This window comes from Triplophysa dalaica, chromosome 17 (assembly GCF_015846415.1).
Source record: "Triplophysa dalaica isolate WHDGS20190420 chromosome 17, ASM1584641v1, whole genome shotgun sequence".
NCBI classification, from domain to species: Eukaryota; Metazoa; Chordata; class Actinopteri; order Cypriniformes; family Nemacheilidae; genus Triplophysa; species Triplophysa dalaica.
The window spans coordinates 21,596,049-21,621,326 of NC_079558.1; the positions used below are offsets into that span (position 1 = coordinate 21,596,049).

At 38.6% G+C, this 25,278-nt stretch overlaps 5 protein-coding genes across 5 annotated transcripts; 2 read left to right on the top strand and 3 right to left on the bottom strand.

The window, feature by feature from the left end:
* Positions 1-68: 68 nt before the first annotated feature.
* LOC130438690 (uncharacterized) lies at positions 69-4,075 on the bottom strand. The gene is made up of 7 exons (XM_056770771.1): positions 3,773-4,075; positions 3,387-3,604; positions 2,908-3,094; positions 2,763-2,797; positions 2,274-2,427; positions 1,926-2,149; positions 69-674 (listed from the first exon to the last, which is right to left on the bottom strand). Exons 1-7 carry the CDS (start codon positions 3,910-3,912, stop codon positions 448-450), a joined length of 1,185 nt encoding a protein of 394 aa, XP_056626749.1. The 5' UTR covers positions 3,913-4,075; the 3' UTR covers positions 69-447.
* Positions 4,076-4,134: 59 nt separating this feature from the next.
* LOC130438691 (dual specificity phosphatase 29-like) lies at positions 4,135-9,477 on the bottom strand. The gene is made up of 7 exons (XM_056770772.1): positions 8,971-9,477; positions 8,397-8,614; positions 7,920-8,115; positions 6,752-6,764; positions 5,734-5,891; positions 5,192-5,412; positions 4,135-5,124 (listed from the first exon to the last, which is right to left on the bottom strand). The coding sequence occupies exons 1-7, from the start codon at positions 9,093-9,095 to the stop codon at positions 4,922-4,924; spliced, it is 1,134 nt and encodes a 377-aa protein (XP_056626750.1). The 5' UTR covers positions 9,096-9,477; the 3' UTR covers positions 4,135-4,921.
* A 127-nt stretch (positions 9,478-9,604) lies between these two features.
* Positions 9,605-11,173, bottom strand: LOC130438777 (dual specificity protein phosphatase 13-like). The gene is made up of 5 exons (XM_056770942.1): positions 10,958-11,173; positions 10,368-10,585; positions 10,033-10,222; positions 9,850-9,908; positions 9,605-9,774 (listed from the first exon to the last, which is right to left on the bottom strand). The coding sequence occupies exons 1-4, from the start codon at positions 11,074-11,076 to the stop codon at positions 9,860-9,862; spliced, it is 576 nt and encodes a 191-aa protein (XP_056626920.1). The 5' UTR covers positions 11,077-11,173; the 3' UTR covers positions 9,605-9,774; positions 9,850-9,859.
* Positions 11,174-11,869: 696 nt separating this feature from the next.
* LOC130439357 (sphingomyelin synthase-related protein 1-like) lies at positions 11,870-19,965 on the top strand. Its single transcript, XM_056771956.1, has 7 exons — positions 11,870-12,018; positions 15,075-15,405; positions 15,513-15,780; positions 16,571-16,666; positions 16,974-17,091; positions 17,705-17,855; positions 17,947-19,965. The coding sequence occupies exons 2-7, from the start codon at positions 15,105-15,107 to the stop codon at positions 18,249-18,251; spliced, it is 1,239 nt and encodes a 412-aa protein (XP_056627934.1). The 5' UTR covers positions 11,870-12,018; positions 15,075-15,104; the 3' UTR covers positions 18,252-19,965.
* Positions 19,966-20,601: 636 nt separating this feature from the next.
* Positions 20,602-24,669, top strand: LOC130439334 (voltage-dependent anion-selective channel protein 2-like). The gene is made up of 9 exons (XM_056771897.1): positions 20,602-20,710; positions 21,726-21,797; positions 21,896-21,945; positions 22,308-22,460; positions 22,541-22,593; positions 22,680-22,907; positions 23,014-23,164; positions 23,267-23,324; positions 23,892-24,669. Exons 2-9 carry the CDS (start codon positions 21,731-21,733, stop codon positions 23,981-23,983), a joined length of 852 nt encoding a protein of 283 aa, XP_056627875.1. The 5' UTR covers positions 20,602-20,710; positions 21,726-21,730; the 3' UTR covers positions 23,984-24,669.
* Positions 24,670-25,278: the final 609 nt, after the last annotated feature.

Genomic DNA, 25,278 nt, shown 5'->3' on the forward strand with positions numbered 1-25,278 from the left:
TTTGCTAGATTTTCCTCTGATGTTAAGCCAGCAGTGATTAATTAATTTTAAGGTTTTTATTTGGTTTTATTGTCTTTGAAGCATGAATTTTCACAAGTCTTTTCAATATGTGGAGTTAATTATATAGTAAAAATGTCCTGTTTACCACCCAGTATACTTTTACAGTAGTATGTGAAACAGTACACATTATAATATTGATAATAATCTTTACAAAATAGTACGTTATGATGTGCTTAAGTCAAGAAAAATGTCTATTCAACAAGAAACATTCAGATTTTTTCCGTTGAGATTGGATTGGATGGTGAGCAGCAGTGGTTTCCATATGAGGGTTTGGAGATGTCAGATAAAGGCCTTGCTGAAGACTCTTCAAAGAAATCTTGTGTTGTGTTTCATTGAGAGAGATTCCAGCATAAAGCTTTGGAAGAGCGTAGTTGAGAAACTATTCCTTTACATGTCTTGTGTTTGTTGTGTGTTTTGTGCTCTTCTCTGTTCCAGCAGTGAGATGTCCAGTTCTCTCAACTGTTTCAGGAAGCCCCAGTTAGGTATGATGCGTCTGCGGCTTTTGACGTGATCAATGGCGTTTACCACCGTCATGTTCTCATGGATCATCAGGTACGCCAGAAAAAGTGTAGCCGAGCGACTGCGACCCATCACACAATGAATGAGCATCTTATCTAGAGAAATAAGACAACAAAATGACTCTCAGCAGAGTCTGTGTGTGTCAGGGGAAGGGCACATTTAGATTTTCATCATTTTCAAACTCCTCTTTTCAATAGAAAAGTGTGAATTGAAATGAAATTTGCCACGCACACAGGATGTTGAATTACAATTTTGTTTAAATTGATTAAATGATTAAATTTATGATTGAAATTAACACGATGGACTCAACAGAGGAATTTTATGAGTGAAAAGTCAATCCATTTATTCACTGATATTAGTTTGTTATTTCTATAAACCAAACATTGACCAAACCGACATTTTTATGTTGCCTTTTAATTTTTAGTGTTTCACAACCATCAAATTTGTATATTTATTTATTACGTTAATATTAGGGCCTTACATGTTGAATAAAAGTTTGTTTACATTATATATGTCTGTGTACTGTGGGTATTAATATAAAAACACACATACACATATTTAAGAAAATTAAATATAAAAAACATTTATATAATTTAAATAAACAGAAATTATAAACAAATACATGTAATATATTTCCTTAATATGTAACACAATCTTTAATTCTGGATGCGATAATTCACGGTTGAAATGTTTTACAGCCCTGGTAAATATATAATAAAAATTATAGAAAAAATTGGTGAAATTTCAAACATTCATTATTATTGTAATATAATGTTTATGGAATAAAATGTGTGCGAAAAACACGTTGAGGTAATTCATACTGAACTGTAATACGTACACTATGTAAGGGATAATTCAGGGCTAGGCGTGCGTTAAAGGATTTAAGAACCAGCCGACGCGAAGCACGACCTTTAAAAGGTTTTAATCCACACCTTCCAGCCAATCAGAATCCAGTATCCAAACAGACCCTGGTATAATAAGAAGCAGTGGGTTACAGTGCATTTTATAACAGCTAAGGGTGTAAACCCGTAGCCGTTATAAAATGCACTGTAACCCACTGCTTATTGGGGCTTATTGCTTTTATAAAACACTTGCTCCATATGCTTAGCAAGGTTTCATAACATAAAGTAAATGAACAATATTTATGATGTGAAATGCGGTCAGCCGTTATATATCGTGGGAATTTTATAACAGCTTAGAACTTCTCTCAGCCAATCAGAATCAAGGACCTGAACTGACCGTTTTGTAAATTTGTATAATTTATTGAAATTGCAGTCAATTTTAATTTCAATTCATAAATAAACAATTAAATGAAATCCAGCTGGAATGGTAGATCTCAGTCTTACTCTGGGGGTTCACGAGCGTCTGATGGATATATTCTGCTGTGGTACAGAAGTACTGGCTGAGGTTGAAGATAGTGGTATCTTCTGCTGTGATACCGTAGTAATCCACATTCATGTCTTTGTAGTATTCTGGCCCTGTGTCGACACTGTTCCACTCGCCCTCAGCAGCGTTCAGTATGTGTGTGATGCCCAGACTCTTCAGCTTGTGTCGGTCTCTTGCTGTTTCTCTGTGAGGATTTGAAGTGAAAGCACTGAAATTCATTTTCTTCACTCACTTAGCTCTCATAATCTCCTGAATTACTTTTATTATTTGTGTTGTTTCTCTACATTATGTATTGCTCTTGAACTTACTCGTTTCCTATGTAAACATTGGGCCAGACCTCATTGACGTGTGTGTAGGCCACGCTGCCGTGTGTGAGATGTTTCTCAAGCTCGTAGCCGTTTGGAGTGAAATATTCCTCTTCGGAAGCTTCAGTTTTCCCTTGAGACGTCATCTTCAACCAGACTGAACACAGAAGGATTCATCGAACAGCTCAATGATGTTGTTTGTGTTTTATTGTTGCTGTCAGACACATAAGATGTCTACTGAATTCTGTGTAATATCTTTGTTTTGAAATCAAGTCGACTGCTTTGGTCTGACTGTGGACCGGAGGTAGGTGTTAAATTCTGGGTTATTTATAGAGTCGTACACACTTTCATTACAGAAGTCTGAACCCCAACACGCACACACACACACACTCTCAAGCATCAGAATGATCAAACAGGTTTATAAGTTAAGACCGCACCAAACTAAACATGAATTAATCGAGAATCAAATCCATCTAAAAGTGACAAACATACAGTAGGAATGAACCTCAGGAGTAGGTTTTCTGTCACTAGATTTTATTAATAACATATATACATGTATAATATATTATTTCTTATACAGTTATACAGATATAAAACATTGTGTTACAGTGATGTATCCATCTGTCTGTTTCTCTGCAGGGCGAGTGTGGAGTCCAGCTGACAGAGCTGCTGAAGAAATCCAGCGTTGGGTAAAATGTTTCGACGTGCAGAAACGATGTTTATGGCTTCAGACAGAGTAAGTCTTTGATGAATCATCAGATACGCCAACACCAGAGCTGCTGAGCGACTCACGCCTCGAGCGCAATGAACCAGAACCTTTCCATCTGAAACACAAACATCGTCACATTCACGCACATCACAATTCCCAAAAGTGAGAATTCCTTCATTATATCTTCTCCCTCATGTCACGTCAAATCTGTGTGAGTTTCTTTCTTCTGCAGAACACAAAAGAAGATATTTCGAAAAATGTTGATAACCGAACAACATTCAACCGCATTTTCTTCCAACGTATGAACACCAGAGACATTTCTCAGAATATCTTCTTTTGTGTTCCACCGTAAAAGAGAGTCACATACAAGTGAAATGAGATTGAAAGTTAAGTGCGTGGTGTCTTACGTTGCTGGTTTAAAGCATCATGAATAAAAGCGGCTGTAGGGTAGAAAAATGGCGTCATATCGAAGTTTCTGTTGTCTGACGCCTCCACGCCGTAGTACTGTATGTTTGTGTTTGAATAGAAGTCTGCTCCGGTGTCGATGTGATGTGGTCCATGTGCAGCGTTGATGATGTGAGAGATCCCGAAACTCTGCAGCAGCGTCTTCTCTCTCGCTGTTGCCCTGATGAGAGTTCATTCTCACTCTTTATTCTTGCCATTATAGCATAATTCAGTCTGTGTGTGTGCTGTATTTAAGACACCTCTCACGTCATTTAAAAAACGTTTTTTTTGGTGTCAAAGTGTCAGTGGACACATATTTCATGTTAGAGTTTGTCTGTGTAATACGCACGCGTCACTGATGTAGATGTTGGACCAGACCTCATTACAGGCCCCTGAGGGTCGCCGGTTCTTTAACAGCAGGGTCAGAAGGTCACACATAGGCGGAGTCTCATATCCAACATCCTGTTTCTCATCTTCCTGTGTGCTCATTCTTAAAGGCGTCGCATCAGGAGAGATCTACATACACAGCTGTTTTATCCAAATCAAGCTTAAGAAAAGCTGAGAACTTACGTTGTGTTTATTTGAATGCCTTGATTTTTTCTCCTGTCGGGTCGTCTGGTGTCCAGCAGCGTGTGTGTGCGTAATGTAATTGTGCAGAGTAAGTCATACGTGTCACTATTTTGGTCTGTTGGTAAATATAGACGAGAGAGAGAAAGAGAGAGAGAGTTGAGTTTTGTAACTTTTTTTAATTTTGTGACCCTGGAGAACAAAACCAGTCTTGATGGTTGATTTTTCGAAATTACGATTTATGCAGCATCTGAAAGTTGAATAAATAAGCTTTTCATTGATGTGTGGTTTGTTAGGATCAGACAATACAATATATGCAAAAAATCCCCTTGAAGTAAATCAGAGACGCTGTAGGAGGCCGTTGCTTAGAAGAAGCAGGTTTGTGTGAACGCTCTCTATTTGTTTAGCGATGTAATGGCGTTGTGGAGAGTAGATGAACCCGAAAGCTGAACTTCTAAGCTTAACAGAGATTCATAACATGATTGAAACAAACATCAGTTTAAAATTGACTCTATTTACCACTGGAAAATAGTTTTTAACTAATCTTTCAACAAAACTGTAAACCTGTTTGTCTAACACTCCATTCCTGCTGAAACAACAGCATTGTGTAAAGGCACAATTATTTTAGAAACGTAATCAGATTTTAACACCTTCTTTCACACAGAAAAATATAAAACACAATAACAACTGAATGTGAGTGACAATAATATGGATACACGTCTGACTTGGTCTTTAAATTAAATCAAATGTTTTCAATAAAGATCTTGACATTTCTCAAAATATATTTTATTTTTTATCTACAAATTACATTCCGTATGTGATCTAAACAGGTTCATTTAAGTTATTTCTGAAAAGTGTATTTTGTCAAAAATGTTTTAATTGTCTTTTATGATATCTACACTATTTCTAAGTAATTATAAATGTGTGATGGTCACTCAGCAGAGCTCCGGCCGAGGAGTTTCTGGTCCAGTTCTCGCAGTTGTTCCACGAATCCAGAGTTTGGACAGATGTTTCTGTGTTCTGCGACTGCTTTGATGGCTTCCACCAGCGTCATGTCTTCATGAATCATCAGATACGCTAAGACAAGAGTTGAAGAGCGACTCAAACCCATGGCACAGTGCACGAGCACCTTACCTGTACAGGTGAAAACAACATGAACATCTTACCATCAGATCCAACAAACTGTGTGTTTTCTCCTCACCTCCAGGGGTGCTCATGGCGCTCTTGATGAACTTTGCAGACGAGTAGAAGAACGGACTAAGGTCAAAAGAGCTCATATCAAACGCCTCCACACCGTGATATGTGATGTTCGTGTCTCTGTAATAACTGACCCCAGTGTTAACATTAAACTTCCCGTGAGCTGCGTTCAACACGTGTGTGATTTTAAGGGATTGTAGCAAACGTTTGTTCTTCGCTGCATACCTGAAAACATACAAAAACACACAAGTTGTGTCTCATATTTTTCTCCTCAGAAACAGAGAAATCTCACAAATGAGTTTGAGAAGAGATGTCAACAGTGTGTCTCGTCTGTAATCAAAAGTCAATATTATTGAAGATCTCAAAATCAACTCAAACATTTCTAATCAAATTAATTCAAATCCAGATTATTTGACCTCTACAATCTACATTCATTTACACCTCCAGAGTATTCATCTCTTTCAACATTGACTCAACGATCTGAATAATATTTTCCTCTGTGCCTTCATAAGGTTCTGTCCATGTTTTACAGAGGATTTTCCTCACATGTCTCCGATGTAGATTCCAGGTCTGACCTCGTCCAGGTGGCTGCTGCTTCCAGGTTTGATCCACAGTAATCTCTGAAGCTCAGATCCAGGAGGGGTCTCATATCTGTCCTCAGTACAGCCCAGAAAACTGCTGCTCCGGGGCATTTCTGACGCCACCTGTCGGATCAGAACATCACTGAGGATGAGTAATTGTCTCAATCTGATCAATCAATGTTCATTGGGGATGTCATCCTTCAGGAAGTGACATCATTTTTGGAGTGTATATATGATTGACTAATTGAAACCTTATTGAGTCCTGTGTCCTGTTTCTAAAGATGGTAAAAATAATCGTTTTGAGCTGACATCAGTTGTATATTTCCACCCATATTATATTAAATTATAATTCGCCTAATCGACCAATTTATAATCCTGAAACACCTGTATATTCTCTTATAGAAGCGATTCTTTAAACAACGTTTTAATGATTTGTTTTTAAGTTACATTTGAAGTAAATTATGATTCAACGGTTTCAAAGTAACAAAATAAAGAAACGTTACTGCGCATGCGCGCGTTCGTGGACTGACCTTATCTTCCGGTGCACATTCACAAATAAAAGAGTGGCTGTAGATTATTTCTGACAAAGGAAACCGAGTTATGCAATACCGTATTATACAATTAAATAATTATTTAATATTAACAAAAATAAAATATAATTAGTTGTATTATGAGACACTTGACCGGAAGTTAACTGCAGTCCCAGCACGTGCTTTCGGTGAAACGGTAATATAGTTGTCAATAAAACATGCTGGAGAAATACAGAAGTTATTTTATCGTTATATAAATAGCTATATTAATAGTTAGTTATTGCACATTGCAAATATGTTTTAAAAGACACCGATGTAAGTTATTAATGGATATGCCGAAAACGCTATACTTTGATACTTTTAGTAATAAAGTATATCAACTTCATCAATACGCAGTTACTAATGTATATAAATCAATCTAAACACAAACACAATGAAAGTGAACAGACTCACGCTGTGTTGAGAAACAGATCAGCAGGGTTTGTGTGCGGCTTTCGGGCACTGAACTGGCAACTTTATCTATTTTAAAATATCATTCAAAGATATGTAGAGAGTGTTAGCCGTCTTATAGGAGAAGACAATGAGACGATAATGTCAGTAATTTCACAGTGATAAACTTTTTTCTGATGTGTTGAAGCTCTTAACTGTGTCTGAGTCACGGCGTCTTAAATTAGATGACCTCATTCCCACAAGACCATGATAAAAATACATCACCTCATTTTACTCTTCATATGCTCCTCAGCTAGAGAATTGATGTCTATACACTTTACTCTGTTATATTAATACACTTATTTACCCTGTTTTGTATTATAATTTTTATTTTGCATGATTTCCAGAGTTAGTTTAATAAGTTAATAACAATAACATGCCACATTCTTCGGCTTTATGTACCTGCTTGTCACCATCAAACATATTTCAGATGGATAACATTCCGTCCTCTACATGTTTAACATCTTTCTAAAATATCACATTACAGAATTGAAACGTTTGTTTGTCATTGAAGAGACTCATAATGTAAATTTAAAACATTTATTTTTAACTTTCACATTTTGTGACATATGATTTAGTGTCGTAAACATGTACACACGTCTACATTTATTCTTTGGTCCATTTGTTGTTTTGTGTTGTGTCCAGTGTTAAACTGTACAGAGGTAATGAGTTGTGTGTCGTGTGACTGTTTATGTGTATTGAGTGTGAGGTGGTAGACCTTTCTCAAAGAGTGTGTATTTATTAAACTATACCCTTCTGGGATTCATAAAGTTGTGCTTTTTTTTTCTCACATTTGTTCGCTGAGAGATTTCTATACTTCGATCTTAAATCTTAAAACAAGTTAAACTCGTAGTTTTTTCTTTCTTTCTTTCTTTCTTTCTTTCTTTCTTTCTTTCTAACATTACATTACAATTCACAGTGTTAACCACAAAAATCCAGATATATGCTAAAGTGACACAGAAGCTTTTGTCCCAACCCAGTGTGAAGAGTGAACAGATTCTGCTTTCACACTGAAATCTCATTGGTCCAAATACAGTATATCGTGACAGTCTATTAAATATTATAATCATTTAAAGCAGCAGCTTTATTTTCATCATGTGATCTGTTGGTGATTCTTCACAGCAGGTCACACGTTCTGTGTTTTCTCTTCGTCTGTAGGTCCAGATCCAGCAGCAATGCCAGAAAGTTTCTGTTGGGATATATGGCCCGTTTCTGGATGACACGCTTTATGGCCTTGTGTAGAGACATGTTGTGATAGAGCATCAGATACGCCAGCACCAGTGTCGAGGAGCGGCTCATTCCCATGATGCAATGCACCAGAACTTTTCCTGCGAGATGAAGAGAGATATAAGAACACACAGACATCATGTACGTCAATAATCAAAACAACAGCCACAATTCTTTGCAACTTTTCATTAGTAAAGTAAATGTTTGTTTGGACTTTGGAACTAAGCTATTTTTCATGGCACTCCCTTTAATCTCATTGATGTTTTGGAATTATAATCTGTTTTGTCTGCATGACATTAAGCTCGTGATTCAAATGATTTGAAACACATTGCATGAATTGTAGATGTTTTGTGTGTAAAGTCAAAGGTATGTGTTGTCTTACCATCAGGAGCGTGAAGAGCTTTGTGAATGAAATCTGCTGCCGGCTTGAAGTAAACGTCTAAATCAAAGTGTGTGGAGTCATCAGCCGGGATACCGCAGTAAACAACACTGGTACCGTAGTACTTTTTGTCCCCGATGCTTCCTCTTTTGGAGTGAGCAGCATTCAGAATATGAGTGATGCCAAGTTTCTGCAGGGTACTTCTGTTCTGAGCAATTCCTCTGATGAGACATATCAAGACATTTCAGAAAAACGGCGGTGATGCAGCGAAAACTCATCGCATCTCCTCATCCCGTCTCCATCCTGACACGTTCATCATCCAATCATTTACCTTTAGACCAAATAAAGTCACACCCTACACTTCTTCTCATGGAATTCCCATATCATTCAAAATATGTCAATATTGGTTGTGATATTATAAGCATTATCTTCACATACAAAAAAGCAATAAGATGAGTCATACATGGTCAAGTCTGAATGAACACTCAAATATAAAACACTTTAAATAAAAGTTATACACTGTGTGTCACGATACAGTAGATTTAAAAGCATTATCAACTCACACGTTTCTACTCACACGTTGCTGATGTAAATGTTTGGCCAGACCTCATCGATTTGGTGCAGACCTAACTTACACGAGTCCAGAACTTTCTGCAGGTCTTTCACTGACATATACTCTTTCCTGCTGTTTGTACAGGCCATCGTTTCTTCCCTGAAGTACCAGTCAAATAGATAAAGAGTGTTTATAATGACACGACTCACCGGACTCGTCTCTGTCGGACTGATCCCCTCAACAGCTGTTTCATTGCTCTCTTACCCAATTTAGTGCCTCGGCGTGCAGATAGTCTTACACACACACACTCAGGTTTCCATGTTTTGTGGGGACATTCCTTAGACTTCCATTGATTATATATCAGGCTTATGATGTATTCTACACCCCAAACCTACCCCCACACCTAAGCCCAATAATCACAAAATTTCTGCAGTTTTTATTTTGCAATCAATATAATTCTGTATGATTTATAAACTGTTTTCCCTTATGGGGATCAAAATGTCCCCACAAGGTCAAATTGACAGTGTTACTATCTTTGTGTGAACATAAGGTCCCCACACGGTTGTGAATACCAGTACACACACACGTACACACAGGCAGGCACAGGATACCTGTTCTGATAACCTCATTATGTGATGTGTATACAGAAGGTCTGTAATAAGAAATAAATTCTTGTTTATTTATTTTAGACATAGAAAAGATTAAATAAAGAGCAAATGGAAAGTCTCATCTTTGTCTCAGATATTTCTCCAAAGAAAAGGAAAATGTGTCTGTCAGTTTCAGAAGAGACGTCAACAATGTGTCAAACTGAGCTCAGATTTGTCAAGTCTGCAATCAAAAGTCAACATGATTGAATATCTTAAACATTTCTCATCAAATTTACCCAAATCCAGATGATTTTACCTCTCTGCATTCATTTTACACCTCCAGACTCTTCATGTGAGCAATTTTTGGAAGAACACCTGTGAATAAATTGATACCTAAATCAAACACATCAAAGAACATCTCTGAGCTGTGACTGATCAACATTGCTCATTTGGGAGCTGCATCACGGAACTAAAATGTTGTGTTTGATTCCACCATCACCTCACACGGCACAGCATCGCATCAAGAGCCCGTAGCTGTTTGAGAAAGCCCCGGTTTGGGAAAATCCAGCGATGTTGTTTGATGGTTTTCACGGCGTCCAGTAAAGAAAAGTGCTGATGGATCATTAAATAGGCCAGAACCAGAGAAGCGGAGCGACTCACACCTACGGCACAGTGAACCAAAATCCGTGCTGCAGCAAAAGAGAATTCTGGTTAATGGACTTCTGCTCCCCCTGTTAGATATTGTGCTGCTGTGTCATTTGTAGAACATATAGATTAAATGCAACATATATGTTGTGTTAGATTAAATAAACAGGTCGATCATGGCGGCTTTACCCTCCAAACAGTTGAGGACCTCCTGAATATAATCAGCACAAGGCTGGAAATAAACAGACAAGTTGAATGCTGGCGAGTCGTCTGCTGGGACTCCGTAATACTCGACCGCTAATCCGTAAAACTCTCGGCTGCCCTGGCAGTGCATCTTTCCATGGGCTGCGTTCAGGACGTGAGTGATGCCCAGCTTCCACAGAATGAACCGGTCATTGGCTACACACCTGAAGATCGTAAACACACAACTGTTAAAACGTCCAGTGACCCCTGAGAGACAGCTGTTTATTTATGATGCCCATAAAGTGTCTTTATCTACAGAAGGAGTAAAGATTTTCTCTCTAGAAGAGTCCTAACCCCTGGCTAAAATACGACAGCTGAGAGATTAAACCAGAAGAATGTTTGTTTACATTCACATATTCAATAAGATCACATTGCAATTCAAATATCACACAGAGAGATTATGGCCGTGTTTTAAAACCTAGTGAGCAAAACAAAGAAAGCATTTTTTGGGCATTTCGGGCACGTTTGAAAGCATCTAATGAAATGCACACTAAGTAGGGTGCTTACTAGGTTTGCAAACACACCCTATGACTCACATGTCACCCAGGAACAGGTTGGGCCAAACTTCATCCAAGTGATTTCCACTTCTCTTCCCTCCATACAGTAATTTCTCCAGCTCTTTAATGGGGGGCGTTTCATGATGAGAATCTTCCATTAAACAGTGTGCACAGTGTCTCACCAAGGGTCCCTGTGTGTGATGTGACTCTTTCTATCTCTCTTTTCTCTCCCTCTGTCAATCTTACGTTCTCTCTGTGTTCAGATTTGCATGTCATATCTGCTGTTGTCCAGGATAAAGTGATGTATATTTAAAGTGACAGGAGCAGGTGCAGGCACTAATCTAAAATTAAACCGCCTTCTCCCGGTCAGAAGTGGGAAATGAAAAAGAGAAAATAATAACATTCATCTGGTTCTACGGATATGTGACACACCACTTTGAAATGAGGATTGTTTTACCAAACACACAAAGCCCTCAAAAGCAGTGCACTTTAGGCCGAATGTCTTTAAACTTCCTTGATGAAAAAACAACTCTAAAGTCTAACAACTCTATAATGGAAATGACATTGGTCTTAATGGAAACTAATGGTCTTTGTTGGTAATGGGTTCTGTTGGTGGTTTTGAGGATGGAAACTACATTAAACACCTTTGTATTTCCTAGATTAATTTTAATTCTGTACATTTCTTTAGTTGTTTATCTTGATTCAATTGATTGTGTTAGTTCAATTCTATATGCTAGCGTAGATTTAAATGACAAACTTAACAAAATGTATTATTCATTATATTTATTGAAAAGACTAAATTATAATGGATATCTGTAATAACATATTTACTTTAAGTGGATTTAGCTGACGAAGCGAATGATGGCGTAACTCAACACGTTCACCAGCGGGCGTCGCTGTTTGCACGGCAGCGGAAGTGACGTCTCCGCAGTGTTTCGATCGCAGACGCGCGCACACAGGCAGGCGCGCTCTCGTACCGCTCTCATCTGGACCGTGCGCCTCCAGCTGGCTCAGCGCGAGATGATTCACCCCGAATGTCCCGACAGAGTGTCATCTGTGGAGGTTTATCGCGGTGTGTCGTGAAGAATCTGATGTTTCGTGTAAGTGACGCTGACGGTCTGTCAGCTAGCATGCTAACACACATTAGTCTGAAGTATTAGCACAACACTACCACAATACTAACAGTGTGACGAGCTTGATTTATCGTTAAGTTACGCCTTTATTTTGTGTCTCTTTCTCAGTTTTGTCATGACGCTGGTGGTTAATGTGTGAAATGATGTGTGTCTGTTTAGACACATTACTGTAGTGACTCATTGTCAGCCTGTTTTATTGTCCATGTATTGTTTTAACGTTACATGCATGTGTTCTGTTCACTACATACATTTTTCTGTCTACTTTGACCGTATTTTTGAGACGCAGACATTATTCTGATCCAAAGTTTGTTTTATCTTTATGAGCTCTTCTGTATCAGGTATTCACAGTAACGAACTATGACACATGACATGAAGTACTTTAGTAATGGGGTCAGACTTCTTATCAGACGTAAGAAATTACAGATAATGTGGTCCGGTCACAAAAGGGTGTGGCCGAAAGTGGGGTGTGGCCTCGATGGGCGTGGCTGTGGTAATCGTAAAGCGTTCTTTCTTACTGCTGTTATTTAGTATATGGAACATTCATAGAATTTGAACACTGTTACAACCCTTGAAAAAAGTAAAGTAAGGGATTACTCTTTTTCCTGTCATTTTATTACGGTTACTTATGATGTCATTGATCTAAATACTGTGTAATTTACGCAATAGTGGAATTGGCATCATAATTCAAAAGTCTAACTTTAAAATGATGTTTAATGTATCCATTCCTTCTCACGTTTGTAATATTTTGTGTAGTTTTATATTATTTATTTGATTGAAATGAAAGAGCAGTTTCATGTCTATCGTGGAAATAGGATATGTGTAGAAGCTCATTAGTATAAGTCATTAACTCATTCGCCGCCAGCCTCTTTAAAATAAATTGCCAGCCTACGCCAGCGTTTTTTAACATTTTTTTTGTCAAAGATTCCGCACAGATTACACTCAGAACAATCATTTAAAACCGCTAAAACATATGTTTTAGGTTCTGGGATTCTGTACTTTTTCCCAGTGGTGTTTAATAGCGCCACCTGCTGTAAAACAGTACAAACACTGATTGCCGTAATAACTCGTCTTTGGCGGGGAAGCAGTTTTTTTTTTTAAATGACGAGATTACTCATCAATGGCGGTGAAAGAGTTAAATCCTTTTTGGAGATTAAATCGTACAGTTATCTAATAACAGTATTGAATATGTAATAAGTAACTAGAAATGAATTACTTTTTCAGAGGTACTTTCCCAACACTGATCCCAAGTGACGACAGTTATGTGTTTTCCTGTTCATTGAGTTTGTTTATTCTTTTAAATAAACTTTTCCTTTCATGTTCTACTAAAGAAAACAGCATTCAGTCATAGAATTATCCATGTGCAAATATTCCTTAGATACCTGTTTTTTTTTAGCCAAAAAGAGAAATCTTGGAAAACGTTTTTGTGATTACCTATTCACTTTAGTAAAAATCTCTTTTTGTGAGTCTTATTGTGTTTGGGACATTTTCCTCTTTTCCATACACATGTCTGAAGCCGTAATGACAGAATTAATATCAGCGACCCAACAGCTCAGATATGATGAACCTTGTTAAACTTATAACTTGATAAGATGTGCTTGAAAATCTTCACTGGACTTTAACATTTTGACGTCTTTCGATAGATTCAGTTGAAGTCTATTTCTAACATTTGCATGCCTTGTTTACTATTTATTTGCTTGAAATTTGCAAAGTGAAGTCTGCTGCCTTTCGTCGTGGTTTTTCACATGCATCTGTTGAATTGCTTTTATTCCCAGCAGTCTAAAGTTTTGTTTTGTTCAGGAGCTCACAGCACCGTCACGTTCAGCTTTAACATGACTCTTGCTCTCTGTCGGAGGAAACGCATTTTTTTGATTTAAAATTTGCGTTTGCTGCTCTCAGGAGACGACAGGTACGGTATGTTGTGTGACACAGACTTCATCTGCAGTTGTTGTTGTGTGAATCTGGTCTTTGCTGTGATTCAACTGTGTTTATGTGTTGAGTTGTCTGTTTTAGCAGGAAAGAGGATCTTTCCAAACATCTTTAACTGACTGATGCAGCACAAATGTCTTCACTTGTGAGTCGTCAGCAGAACTTCTGTTTCTCTTCCAGTTGTGTTTAACAGTCTCAATAGTTAGTTGAGAGGAAATCTGGCACAGTTTCTGTTTCTCTGAAGGGAATTAATGCTCCACCAGAGAAAATGTTTTCTGAGAGCGTATGAAGATGACTTTTTTAAACACTCAAGCGTCTGCCATTTATTATGCAGCATTTTTGTTTAATTGAATCTTTAATTATTGTAAAAACTAATCCAGGCTTCACTGACCGTGTGTATTGCAAGAGATTGCTCAAGTTGGATGGTGACGGTGTCTGCGTTTATGATCATTTCCTCTGTTGATTTGCCCATGTCTGGATCAGAATTCAGCGTGTTAACACAGTAAACATTATACATAGAAGTTTAAAGAAAGATTCAAACGATAAAACAAAGCGAACGCTATACATATTTTTCATTCTGAACGCAGATGTCAATGATATTTCCATCGGTAGCTGCTGCGTTCTGCCTGTGGTCATGTTTTGTGGTTTGATCTCTTTCATGTTAGAGGCGGTTTCTCACTTGTGCTGCTGTCAGTGCAAACAGACAACGCCTCACTCAGATTGATTCTTAGTGAATGAGTTGATTCTCTGCCAACAACTCTCTTAAAGCTCACGCTGACAACCACAGTATGAAGTCCTCACTACATCAAATCCATGCCATTACATGGCTTACATAACCAGTTTATCAACATGCATGCTGGTGCACAGCTGTCATACATTTACGCATTTATGCATTTGGCAGACGCATTTATTCAAAGCGACATAAATTGCATTTTACTTCACATTTGTTTGCCAGTGTGTCCAATCTCTGGGATCGAACCCGTGACATTGGCGTTGCTTGCGCCGTGCTCTAACCACTGAGCTCCAAAGCTTACGTTTATGGATCTAATAAGAAGTAAATGACATGTCTTAATGATGGTGTTCTGTGTTCTCCCCAGTTCCTGTGAGAGCGAGCGATAGACACAGAGATGTCTGGGAGCGGTGGGCAGCTCAGCGTGAGAAAGTGGACCCCTAAGCACGTGGGCCGCTGGCTGCGCGAGGAGGGCTTCTGCGATTACGTGGACCTGCTGTGTAACAATCACCGTCTTGATGGAACCAGCCTGCTGACGCTGAGCGAGTATGACCTGCGCTCTCCTCCGCTGGAGCTCAAGGTGCTGGGCGACATCAAGCGGCTGATGGTTTCTCTCCGCAAGCTGCAGAAACAAAACCCCGATGTGCTTGAAGAACTCGGGCTGTCTTATGACGGACACTCGCCTCAGAACAGCGCAGGTGCTTCATAACATCATACAAAGATATTTTCAAAGCATATTCCTAACTAAGATCTTAACTTTTTTATGTTTGTATCCGTATTTTTGATTATGGACTGTTGTGCGCAGGTGCACAAGATTGGTTGTGTAACGGTGACTCCACGCGTGACTGTGACGCTGTGCTGGACACTCTGAGCGGCGACCATCATCCCCAGTACAACAATGGCAAGTACAAGCAGCAGACGCGTCGACTGGACCCGGAGTACTGGAAGACCATCATCAGCTCTGTGTACGTGGTCTTTGTCTTCGGCTTCACTTCATTTGTCATGGTGATCGTGCACGAGCGAGTGCCGGACATGAGGACGTACCCCCCGCTGCCCGACATCTTTCTGGACAGGTGACTATCTGTTCGATTTGAGTCATTTAGCAGATGCTTGGTCTACGGTGATAGACACTGCCTGTGTCTCGATCAGCTCCCTTGTTCAGTAGACCATTTTAAGGGCTGTCTGAACCAAATCATGTGCCAAGTTTTGAAGACGTTAAACCGAAATAGCAGGCGCCAACTTAATGAAGTTCATGAAACGCGATGTAACTTTTGAAAAGACAAACGCTTATTCTGTGTTTAAACGTTGCTAGACGGTTAACAACACAGTTAAATTTACTAATCGACCAAATTTGTGCACTGATATGTTACAGAATAATGAAATTGTTTCTCAAATGTACTACAACCAGTATTTCAATATTGATGTCAGAAATGTCGGTTTTGCCGGTTGTTGATTAATATCATGAAGTATCACAACGTCCGCTTCTGATGAGAAGGGAGCCAGGGTCCTCACCGGTGGGCAAGGGAACTGATCGAGACACAGAGAGTGTGTTTGGCACAGGATCCTCATACTTCACTCAAGATGGTTGGCCTCATGCACATCACACCTCTGTCGTTCTCTGATGGAGGACAGCTCATTTAACTTATTTTTTCACTCTCTGGTGTCTTAGATTTCTGTCGGACAAAAGCATAGGCCATGCTAATTTGATAGATGACTGACAGGGGATGAGCGCAGGCTCGAGGGTTTGAGGTTATAGCTGAAGATGAGCACAGAACTACATAAACTGGAGCGTAAACCTCCATCTGCTCCTCACAGTCTCTCTATTTCTGTGTCTGACCTTTTGCCTGGTTCTTGTGTCTGCAGTGTACCCAGAATCCCTTGGGCTTTTTCGATGGCAGAGGCCTGTGGTGTGCTCTTGTGCTCTATTTGGCTGCTAGTGTTGCTTCTTCATAAACACAGGTAACACACACGCATGTACACTGTTTAAAGGAACTTGAAGGTAAGATATATCAAATGTTACTCTAAGCATTTATATGTTTGCTTGAGAGGTTTGAGACATCTGGTTTAACCACCGCTGTGAGTTTGGGGTGTACTGTCTCTTTGGTCGAGCAAAAAAGAGGGTTCTTTGGCCTCCAAATGACATGTCACTTCCTCTGATGTGGTGTATTTGTCATGCAGTTGGTTTACCTTCAGCAGTGACACCACAGCAACCAAACTTCAGCCCTTTAAACACTTTATTTTTGACCCACTATGACATGTGTTTTAGGTCAATTCTGTTGAGACGGTTGTGTAATCTCATGGGGACGGTCTTTATGCTGCGGTGTATTACCATGTTCGTGACATCTCTGTCTGTGCCGGGTCAACACCTGCAATGCACTGGAAAGGTACATATGCATGCAAGGGTGAAATAACACGCACACAAAACATAAAAATGTATTATCAGATAATTTTACATAAAGAGAATGTCAATATACTATTGTTTGTGTATGTGAAAAAACACACAACATAAGCTTTGTACTGAAACCTATTGAGCTGCCAGTGTCACATTTGAGTTTGTTTAAGACAACATTAGAATAGATTATATTATAAACAAAGTAAATAAATGTAAAACAAGGTACATACGCAAATGCAGTAAATATGTTGCAGCATAGCCAAAGAAAAACAAAATCGAACAAACAAAAATCAAGTCCAAAATGGAGCAGGGAGAAGCAAAAGCTTGTTAAATTCCCACCACATTTTACAAATCCATGTTGTTCTAGTTTACCTAGAGTCTGTTACATATCTATCATTGTAATATATTCTTTATTAAATAAAAGGTTTGCATGTTCCCTAAGAAGATAGCAGTCTAATATGTAGCAAGGCAACTTTTAGATTTTAATACAGTCATACATTTAAGACTGGAGTTCACTCGATCAGAGGGAAAAACAAAAGATGTAAAAAGATTATAAAGTCTTTGTCGGTCTGTGCTCATGTATGTGTGTGTTGTATGTGTGTTAGATATACGGAGGCATGTGGGCCAAGCTTCAGCGTGCGGTGGCCATTTGGAGCGGGTTCGGGATGACCCTCACAGGAGTCCATACGTGTGGAGATTACATGTTCAGCGGACACACTGTCGTTATTACCATGCTCAACTTCTTTGTCACTGAATGTTAGTTCACACACACACACACACACACAGCTAACACAGGCGTCAATGATATAGAGTTTGTTTCTGATGTTTTGTCTTTCTGTGTTTACAGACACGCCGCGCAGCTGGAACTTCATACACACGTTGTCATGGGTTCTGAACCTGTTCGGGATCTTCTTCATCCTGGCGGCTCATGAGCATTATTCCATCGATGTCTTCATCGCGTTCTACATCACCACCAGACTCTTCCTGTATTACCACACGCTGGCCAACACGCGGGCGTACCAGCAGAGCCGCCGCGCTCGAATCTGGTTCCCCATGTTCTCCTTCTTTGAGTGCAACGTAAATGGTCCGGTTCCCAACGAATACTGCTGGCCCTTCACTCGACCTGCAATCCTCAAGAGACTCGTCCGCTAAAACACACACACACGTTTGTACTGATGATTCTGAACAAACCGAATCAGATTCTGTGTTGCCATGATAGACACCACAGATGCGTCTTACCCCTGACACCCACACACACACTAGACATTTGAACGGTCATTGTGGTTCTTCTAGGAGGACTGGAACATAAATTCTGACTGTGAATATTTTCCTCAAGGAATCAGACTTATAATCACAAGATTGAATTTCTTTGTAAAGATTTGTTATGCATTGCCCAACACTAAAAGCATTTAACTGGAATTACAGTCTTTTTTCAGTTTAAATTAGGGTTCTTTTGGAGTGCTGCAGTGGACACTTTTAGATGTCTTAAAATCCTTTGAATGACAGTTTTGGCAGTATTATTTAAGATTCTCGTTGTGGTAAATTCCTCACGTCCTTCAAACACGTTTCAACTTTAATAAGAGTTTCAATCTTTGAAGCAATAGGACACAGCCTTTTGTTCACGGTTTTACCTGAACGATCATTGCGTAGGCTTTTGTTTTATCGCTATTATTGTTGTGCGTCAGATGTCTGCATTGCTTCATTGTGCAGATGATGTTCTGGCAGTATTTTTATTAGTGTGGAATGAAAGAATGATGCACTAATAGTGTGTTTGAGACTCTGAATTTGGGTAAACGTCAAAGAAAATCAAAAGAAAACAATAATAAATGCTATTTTGGGATTGGTCTGTTTAGGAATTTTTAAGTTGCATTGGAATGTATTATTTTCATGACAATTTAGTTTACACAGATCAGTCTCACTCTCACTTGATTATTTTTGTAAATATTCTCAAAGGTGATTCACTTTAAATTTTCATCGTTATACAGTCTACTTAATATTTAAATGCACATAAATTGTGGAAGGACAACAATAACATCCGTTGTGTAAACATTTCTAATCCAATTTCTTAATTTTATTGTTTTTTGTTTTACATAATAGGGTTGAGACTTTCCAAGGAACATGTCTAAAATGAAATTGTCTTGAAGAGTAACCATGCAAAAAAATCTTTAAGGTCTTAAAATATGCTGTTTAAATGTTTTATGTTTGTTCATTTAGCAAAAACACTGAAATGCCAAAACATTAGATTGACATTTTTAACTGCTTTATTCCATCTGCCAAATGCTGCGGTATATTTACACATTTGTTTGTATTAAATATGTCAGAATTGTTGTCAGATTTATGGTATGGGATGGTCAGAAGGGTCATAGTTATCTTGTGAATGTTTACAGAAATGTGATTATTGCAAGCAGGGCGAGGTGCTCTTGTGCTTTTGTTGTCTTAAAATATTATTGTGTGGTGTAATGGGTGTTTTCATTAGAAACAGGGCTAGTTTTGATGAGTTATTGTGTAATAATACCAAGTTAGTATATTTACTTTATAGATCTCTCTATGCACAGAGAATGAAGAGTTGGACCTCATGGTAGTTTTTTACGGCAATGTACATACTGTATGAGAGATTTAAAACTGTTGGTTGGTAAATGGTATTATGTACTGTGTACAATACAAATGTTTTATCTTTGACGTTTCCCTTCTTGTCCAGTGTGTAATCCTGAATTTGAAAGCATCTTAACAATTAATTTCTTTAGTAGTTTGGGGATGTTAAATAGACTCTTTATTTTGACTCGCCAAATAATTGTGATAAACTTAATGTCAAATGGTTCAAACACTAATCATGCTACACAATAAAATCTCATCATTTGAAAGTTCAGTGTGCAGTGCTTGAAAATGCCATTAATCTCTTTGGGGTTTTGTTAAGGAAAAAGTGGATATAATGTTATTTTTTCGTTGGATGAATTTTGAATTTAATAAGCGCTGTGTTTAGTCTTTAACACTGTGTCTGCTATCATCATTAAAATTTACAAATTAAAATAACATAAGTTTCCTAAGGTGTCTGATTTGATAAAATGAAGTGAATCTATACTAGAGTAGAAAAATAACCTGTTTGGGCATAATTGACATAAATATTAGTAATTATATAATAATTGATTATACAGTATGATACAATTTTTAACAATTTTGTTGCTCAGATATTCTTTATAATTTCAAAAATAATATTAATTGTTCTGTTGTTTCCTCAAACTCATTCAAAACACAGAACTCTTAAATAAATATATATACATCATCATCATGATAATTGTGTTGTTTGTCATTTGGTTAGGTAATTTGGTCTTTAATGAGTAACTTTTATTTATGGCACTCCTAAACGTTGTTACTTTTATCACATGCGGGCCAAATGTCCAATATTATTGACAACTACACCATTGATAAATTTAATTTTTATTAAGATTAATAATCAAGGGTAAGCAACGTAGTGTGATTTAAGTCAGGCAAAGGGCGGGCAGTCCTGACGGGTCCTGATTCTGCAGGTTTGCGCACAGCGTCTCCTTCATCTCGTCCTCGCACAGGTGAATTGTGGCCCGGTTCTGCTGCACAGGTTCGAATCACATTAACAGGTCAGTGATGCTCTGGCTGGTTTATATGTGCTCTCTAAACGTGATATGATGAACCAGTAATGGATTTAGGTCAGTATGAAACAGACGGAGTGAGTGAGTGAGTGAGTGAGTGAGTGTGTGAGAGAGAGAGAGAGAGAGAGAGGGAGAGAGAGAGAGAGAGAAAAAATTAAGATGGAACGAAGTAACGAATGAACGAACGAACGAACGAACGAACGAATGAATGAATGAGTGAAGGAACGAAAGAACGAATGAGAGAACGAATGAGAGAATGAATGAGAGAATGAATGAATGAAATAACGAATGAAAGAATGAACGAACTAATTAAACGTTCTCGGTATATTGTTTTTTTTATAGTTTTAAGATGTTATAGTTATTTAATAGTAGAGAGAGAGAGATTGAAAGAAAAGAGGTATAGCTATACAGAAATGACGACAGGGACAAAGATGGCAACCGCGAGAAGTGTTTATTGTGTTCTCAGTGATCTGTCAAACAAATCACTTCCTCCTGCACTTTGATCATTGTCACAATATACGATATTTCAATACTTCACTTCTTTTTAACAAATAACACCCAATTTTATGGCACTACCAAATTCCAAAAAATTATAACACATCTTTGGAGAAAACTCCAGATTGATCACAACAGCAGGAGAAAAACAGCTTGTCATAAACATAGAGAATCAGCAAATGGACAAAAATAAAGTAAGTATTTTTGTATATAACTGAAAACATTTTTTTTTCTGTATCTGCATGTATAAGGATATGGAAGCTGTGTTTACCTTTTCTTTTAGCAATTTATTTATTTATTTTGTTTTGTTAATTATTTATTAAACATGAAATGAACAATGCTTTGGCAATACTGTACAAGTCATGCAAATAAACTCATTTGCATTGAGATGAGAGGCAGTAGTGGGATACCGTGGTTAGTGATGGAACATTCATATTTAAACTTTGGAAAGCAGTACGGCCGACATCTACAGGAAAATCCACATCAGATTCATGTCTATTTTTTATAGATAAGATGGCAGTTCCTGCAGCGTACGCAGACCTGGGAAAGTCTGCAAGAGATATTCTCACCAAGGGCTACGGTAACATTCTTTACTTTGTCAGCTTTTTTAAAACGGTTAAATAATGCATGACATGTTTTTCTTATGTTTGCATTATTTTTTGTATGTTGTTTTGTAAGGTTTTGGGATGGTGAAGCTTGATGTCAAAACCAAGTCTGCAAACGGAGTGGTACGTCTTAAAGAAGCAAAGAACATTTTTACTTGAGTTTACATTGAGCTCAACTCTCTTTACTTTCTATATAATGTAATATATTAATATTGTGTAACATATTGTGTGATATAGGTAATATAGTGTAAATATAATGGTAAGGATTCATCAGTGTGTTTCATTGTCATTTCATTCCACCAATTTTTTTTAAAACCAATGCTTTTAAAACCAATATTTTTTTAAATCAATGTCTTATTTAACATCTAACTCATTTAACTTTGGTTATATTTAAGATGGCACAATAACATGACTCGCTGTGGATTTTGTGTTTATTCACATGAAGATGTAAGATCATGGCTTACGTCAGACTTTTATTTTGACAGGAATTCAAAACGAGTGGCTCTTCAAACATGGACACAAACAAGGTCAGCGGGAACCTGGAGACCAAATACAAGTGGACGGAGTATGGACTGACCTTCACTGAGAAGTGGAACACAGACAACACTCTCGGCACAGAGATCTCCGTGGAGGACCAGGTGTGAAGACAAACTCAGATTTTACAAAATAAAAGTCTGATTTCATCTGCTTCTGTTTTTGACCATATTTTGTTCAACAGATCACTAAAGGACTGAAGTTGACCTTTGACACAACCTTCTCACCCAACACTGGGTACAGTGAATGTAACTGCCCATACCTGTGTATCAAACGATTGTTGTGAGACTTGTTTTTCAAGTCCGTTTGTGTCGTTCGAACAGCAAGAAGAGCGGCAAGGTGAAGTCTGCGTACAAGCGTGAGTATCTCAACGCGGGCTGCGATGTGGATTTCGACTTTGCTGGTCCGACCATCCACGGAGCGGCAGTGCTGGGGTACGAGGGCTGGCTGGCCGGATACCAGATGACCTTCGACAGCGCCAAGTCCAAAATGACCCGCAGCAACTTTGCCATCGGATTCAAGACGGAAGACTTTCAGTTACACACCCATGTGTGAGTCATGCGCTTCGCACTTTTTTTTGTGTGATTTTTCTACTTGGCGATTACCATTTTCAGTTGACCTTTAACTTAAACGTGCATCGCTGTGTTTGTGTTGCAGGAATGACGGCACGGAGTTCGGCGGCTCGATTTATCAGAAAGTGAACCATCGTTTGGAGACGGCAGTCCATCTGGCCTGGACCGCCGGCAATAACAGCACAAGCTTCGGCATCGCTGGCAAATACATGCTGGACCCCAGCTCATCTATCAGCGTGAGTTATTCCTCCACTTGATCTGGATACACTGCTGTGGGTTCATGAACATATCACTATGAAATGTCTCAGTCACCAGTAGCGTCTGTCTCTGTCTCTCAGGCTAAAGTGAATAATTCCAGTCTGGTTGGGATCGGCTACACTCAGACCCTCAGACCAGGTACAGTTTGTGTTTAACGTCAGATTCTTCAGAAGTTCTGCTCTCTGTTTGAGAGAATCCCATGAATGAATGTCGTTTCATCTTAACATCACCCAAATACATTGTAGCTGATGTTAAACCGTTTCTACACACGTATTGTGATTTAAAAAAAAGCCATAATATGTGCACACTGTATGGACAACGCACACTTTAAGAAGGGTCTCTTAACTATAAATTTTATACATGATATTCACTATGTTTTTCATTCAAGCAGCATATCTATAGGTGTTTCGCTGACACCAATCACACAAAAGACTTTTTAGTCGATGCGTTACAAAATATGGAAAATGCAATCGCATGTCAAAACAAACTGCTTTTGTTAGACTGCTGATTCTTTATCTGTGCTACAGCATTTTCAAGTATTTAGTGTTGTTTAATTTGAACATCTGTAGTATTATTTTCTGAGCACTGCTCCTTTCTTTGAGGAGTAAACCTTGACTGTTTCTTGACTGTTTTTGTGACATTCTGGCATGTAATGTGCAGCGAATACACACGAGTTGTTCTATAACTGTGTCTGTTGTCACTCAGGAGTGAAGATCACGCTTTCTGCTCTCGTGGATGGGAAGAACGTTAATTCTGGAAGTCATAAACTTGGCTTGGGAATTGAGCTGGATGCATAAAACCAGTAGCCGTATGAAGAGGTCTGGGTACGCTCAAATCATGCTTAATGGGAAATTACTGGAAAGAGAATTCTCAACGCACATCCATCCGCTCATACTGTTTAAACTAAGCACTGAACCTCGTGACTCTGATAGTTATTTGTTGTACGTTCATCGGTGTGATCCTTCTCAAATCAATCTCTCTTCTGAACCGAGCTTCAGTGTGCATGTGTGTTACATCACATCATATTGATAATGTTGTCAGCGGTTCACCTGATTTCTGTCATTATTTACTCAAAATCAACCTGAATGCTGTTTCTGCTCGAACACAAAGCGGAACGTTTAAAGCTCTTTATCCAGCGAACAATGAATGAAGTCTAGAAGTGCTGCGGTTAATATAAACTTGACAAATCTTGAGTTTTTCTTGAGAGCATCCACTACTTAATAACGTGAAGTTCATTTGCACATGAAGAATCTTCTGTTGCTGCCTCTGTGTATCTGGATCTGTAGTTTGGGCTTTTGTTGACTGTTTTTGGTGTGGCTGTTGGCTTTAGAGTTCCCTCTGTCCCTGTAAATCTCCCAAATCTTCTCCGCGTGAGATGTGATGTCACTTAACACTTGGTGTAGATGTGTGCGAGTCGCCTTACCTGCAAACACCCTTGTGTGTGTGTGTGTGTCAACCTTGGCAATAAATTCTTCAAACAGAATTGTGACGTGTTTGTCCATGAATCAAGCAAGAAGAACTACAGCTGAATGGTTTAGACAGCATCTCATAGCCAGGAAAGGAAAACATTGGATATTATAACATTATAATGAGCAAAAATGTATAGTACACATGAAGCGACGGTTTCTAAACAACGCCACTAGAGGGAGCGCGGTCAGAACAACAACAATGGCGCAGCTTGATGACGCTGTGAAGGAGCGCGGAATTATGGGATCTGTTGTCTTCAACTTCACCGATGATCGCCATCAGTCAGAGGGGAATGAGAAAACATGTTAGCGGACTTAAAGTAATAACATTTTAAAAATGTTGCGTGTAATTGAAAGACGCTAAAAAATAATAAGACGCTAGACACTTCCTCATTTGTCCACGACACGTTGTCATGCGGTTTCTACGTCAGTAAAGGCGGGACCAAAGGGTAACAAGGGTATGACGTAATTGACAGGCGACTGCGTGTCGATGTTTAGAATGGCGATTTTCCCACGATATACTAGTAGTTGGAAACATTGGAGGTACTGTAAGTACTCAGCTGAACAAAATATACAACAGTGTCCTAGTGTTTTTGGGATCTTTTACTGCAATTTTTTTACAAGCT

Excerpts from the sequence above, each read along its gene's own strand:
- LOC130438690 (XM_056770771.1), bottom strand. The coding sequence starts at position 3,912 with ATGAGCACACAGGAAGATGAGAAACAGGATGTTGGATATGAGACTCCG. Across the intron at positions 3,095-3,386 it reads TGATGCTTTAAACCAGCAAC|ATGGAAAGGTTCTGGTTCAT; the intron begins GTAAGACACCAC and ends TTTGTGTTTCAG. Across the intron at positions 675-1,925 it reads GACGCTCGTGAACCCCCAGA|ATAAGATGCTCATTCATTGT; the intron begins GTAAGACTGAGA and ends TTATTTCTCTAG.
- LOC130438691 (XM_056770772.1), bottom strand. The coding sequence starts at position 9,095 with ATGGCCTGTACAAACAGCAGGAAAGAGTATATGTCAGTGAAAGACCTG. Across the intron at positions 8,615-8,970 it reads AACATTTACATCAGCAACGT|AGGAATTGCTCAGAACAGAA; the intron begins GTGAGTAGAAAC and ends ATGTCTCATCAG. Across the intron at positions 5,125-5,191 it reads CGCCATGAGCACCCCTGGAG|GTAAGGTGCTCGTGCACTGT; the intron begins GTGAGGAGAAAA and ends TCACCTGTACAG.
- LOC130438777 (XM_056770942.1), bottom strand. The coding sequence starts at position 11,076 with ATGGAAGATTCTCATCATGAAACGCCCCCCATTAAAGAGCTGGAGAAA. Across the intron at positions 10,223-10,367 it reads GGTCCTCAACTGTTTGGAGG|CACGGATTTTGGTTCACTGT; the intron begins GTAAAGCCGCCA and ends CTTTTGCTGCAG. Across the intron at positions 9,909-10,032 it reads GCGATGCTGTGCCGTGTGAG|GTGTTCTTCCAAAAATTGCT; the intron begins GTGATGGTGGAA and ends ATTTATTCACAG.
- LOC130439357 (XM_056771956.1), top strand. The coding sequence starts at position 15,105 with ATGTCTGGGAGCGGTGGGCAGCTCAGCGTGAGAAAGTGGACCCCTAAG. Across the intron at positions 16,667-16,973 it reads TTGCTTCTTCATAAACACAG|GTCAATTCTGTTGAGACGGT; the intron begins GTAACACACACG and ends CATGTGTTTTAG. Across the intron at positions 17,092-17,704 it reads ACCTGCAATGCACTGGAAAG|ATATACGGAGGCATGTGGGC; the intron begins GTACATATGCAT and ends TATGTGTGTTAG.
- LOC130439334 (XM_056771897.1), top strand. The coding sequence starts at position 21,731 with ATGGCAGTTCCTGCAGCGTACGCAGACCTGGGAAAGTCTGCAAGAGAT. Across the intron at positions 22,908-23,013 it reads TTTCAGTTACACACCCATGT|GAATGACGGCACGGAGTTCG; the intron begins GTGAGTCATGCG and ends TTTGTGTTGCAG. Across the intron at positions 23,165-23,266 it reads ACCCCAGCTCATCTATCAGC|GCTAAAGTGAATAATTCCAG; the intron begins GTGAGTTATTCC and ends TCTGTCTCTCAG.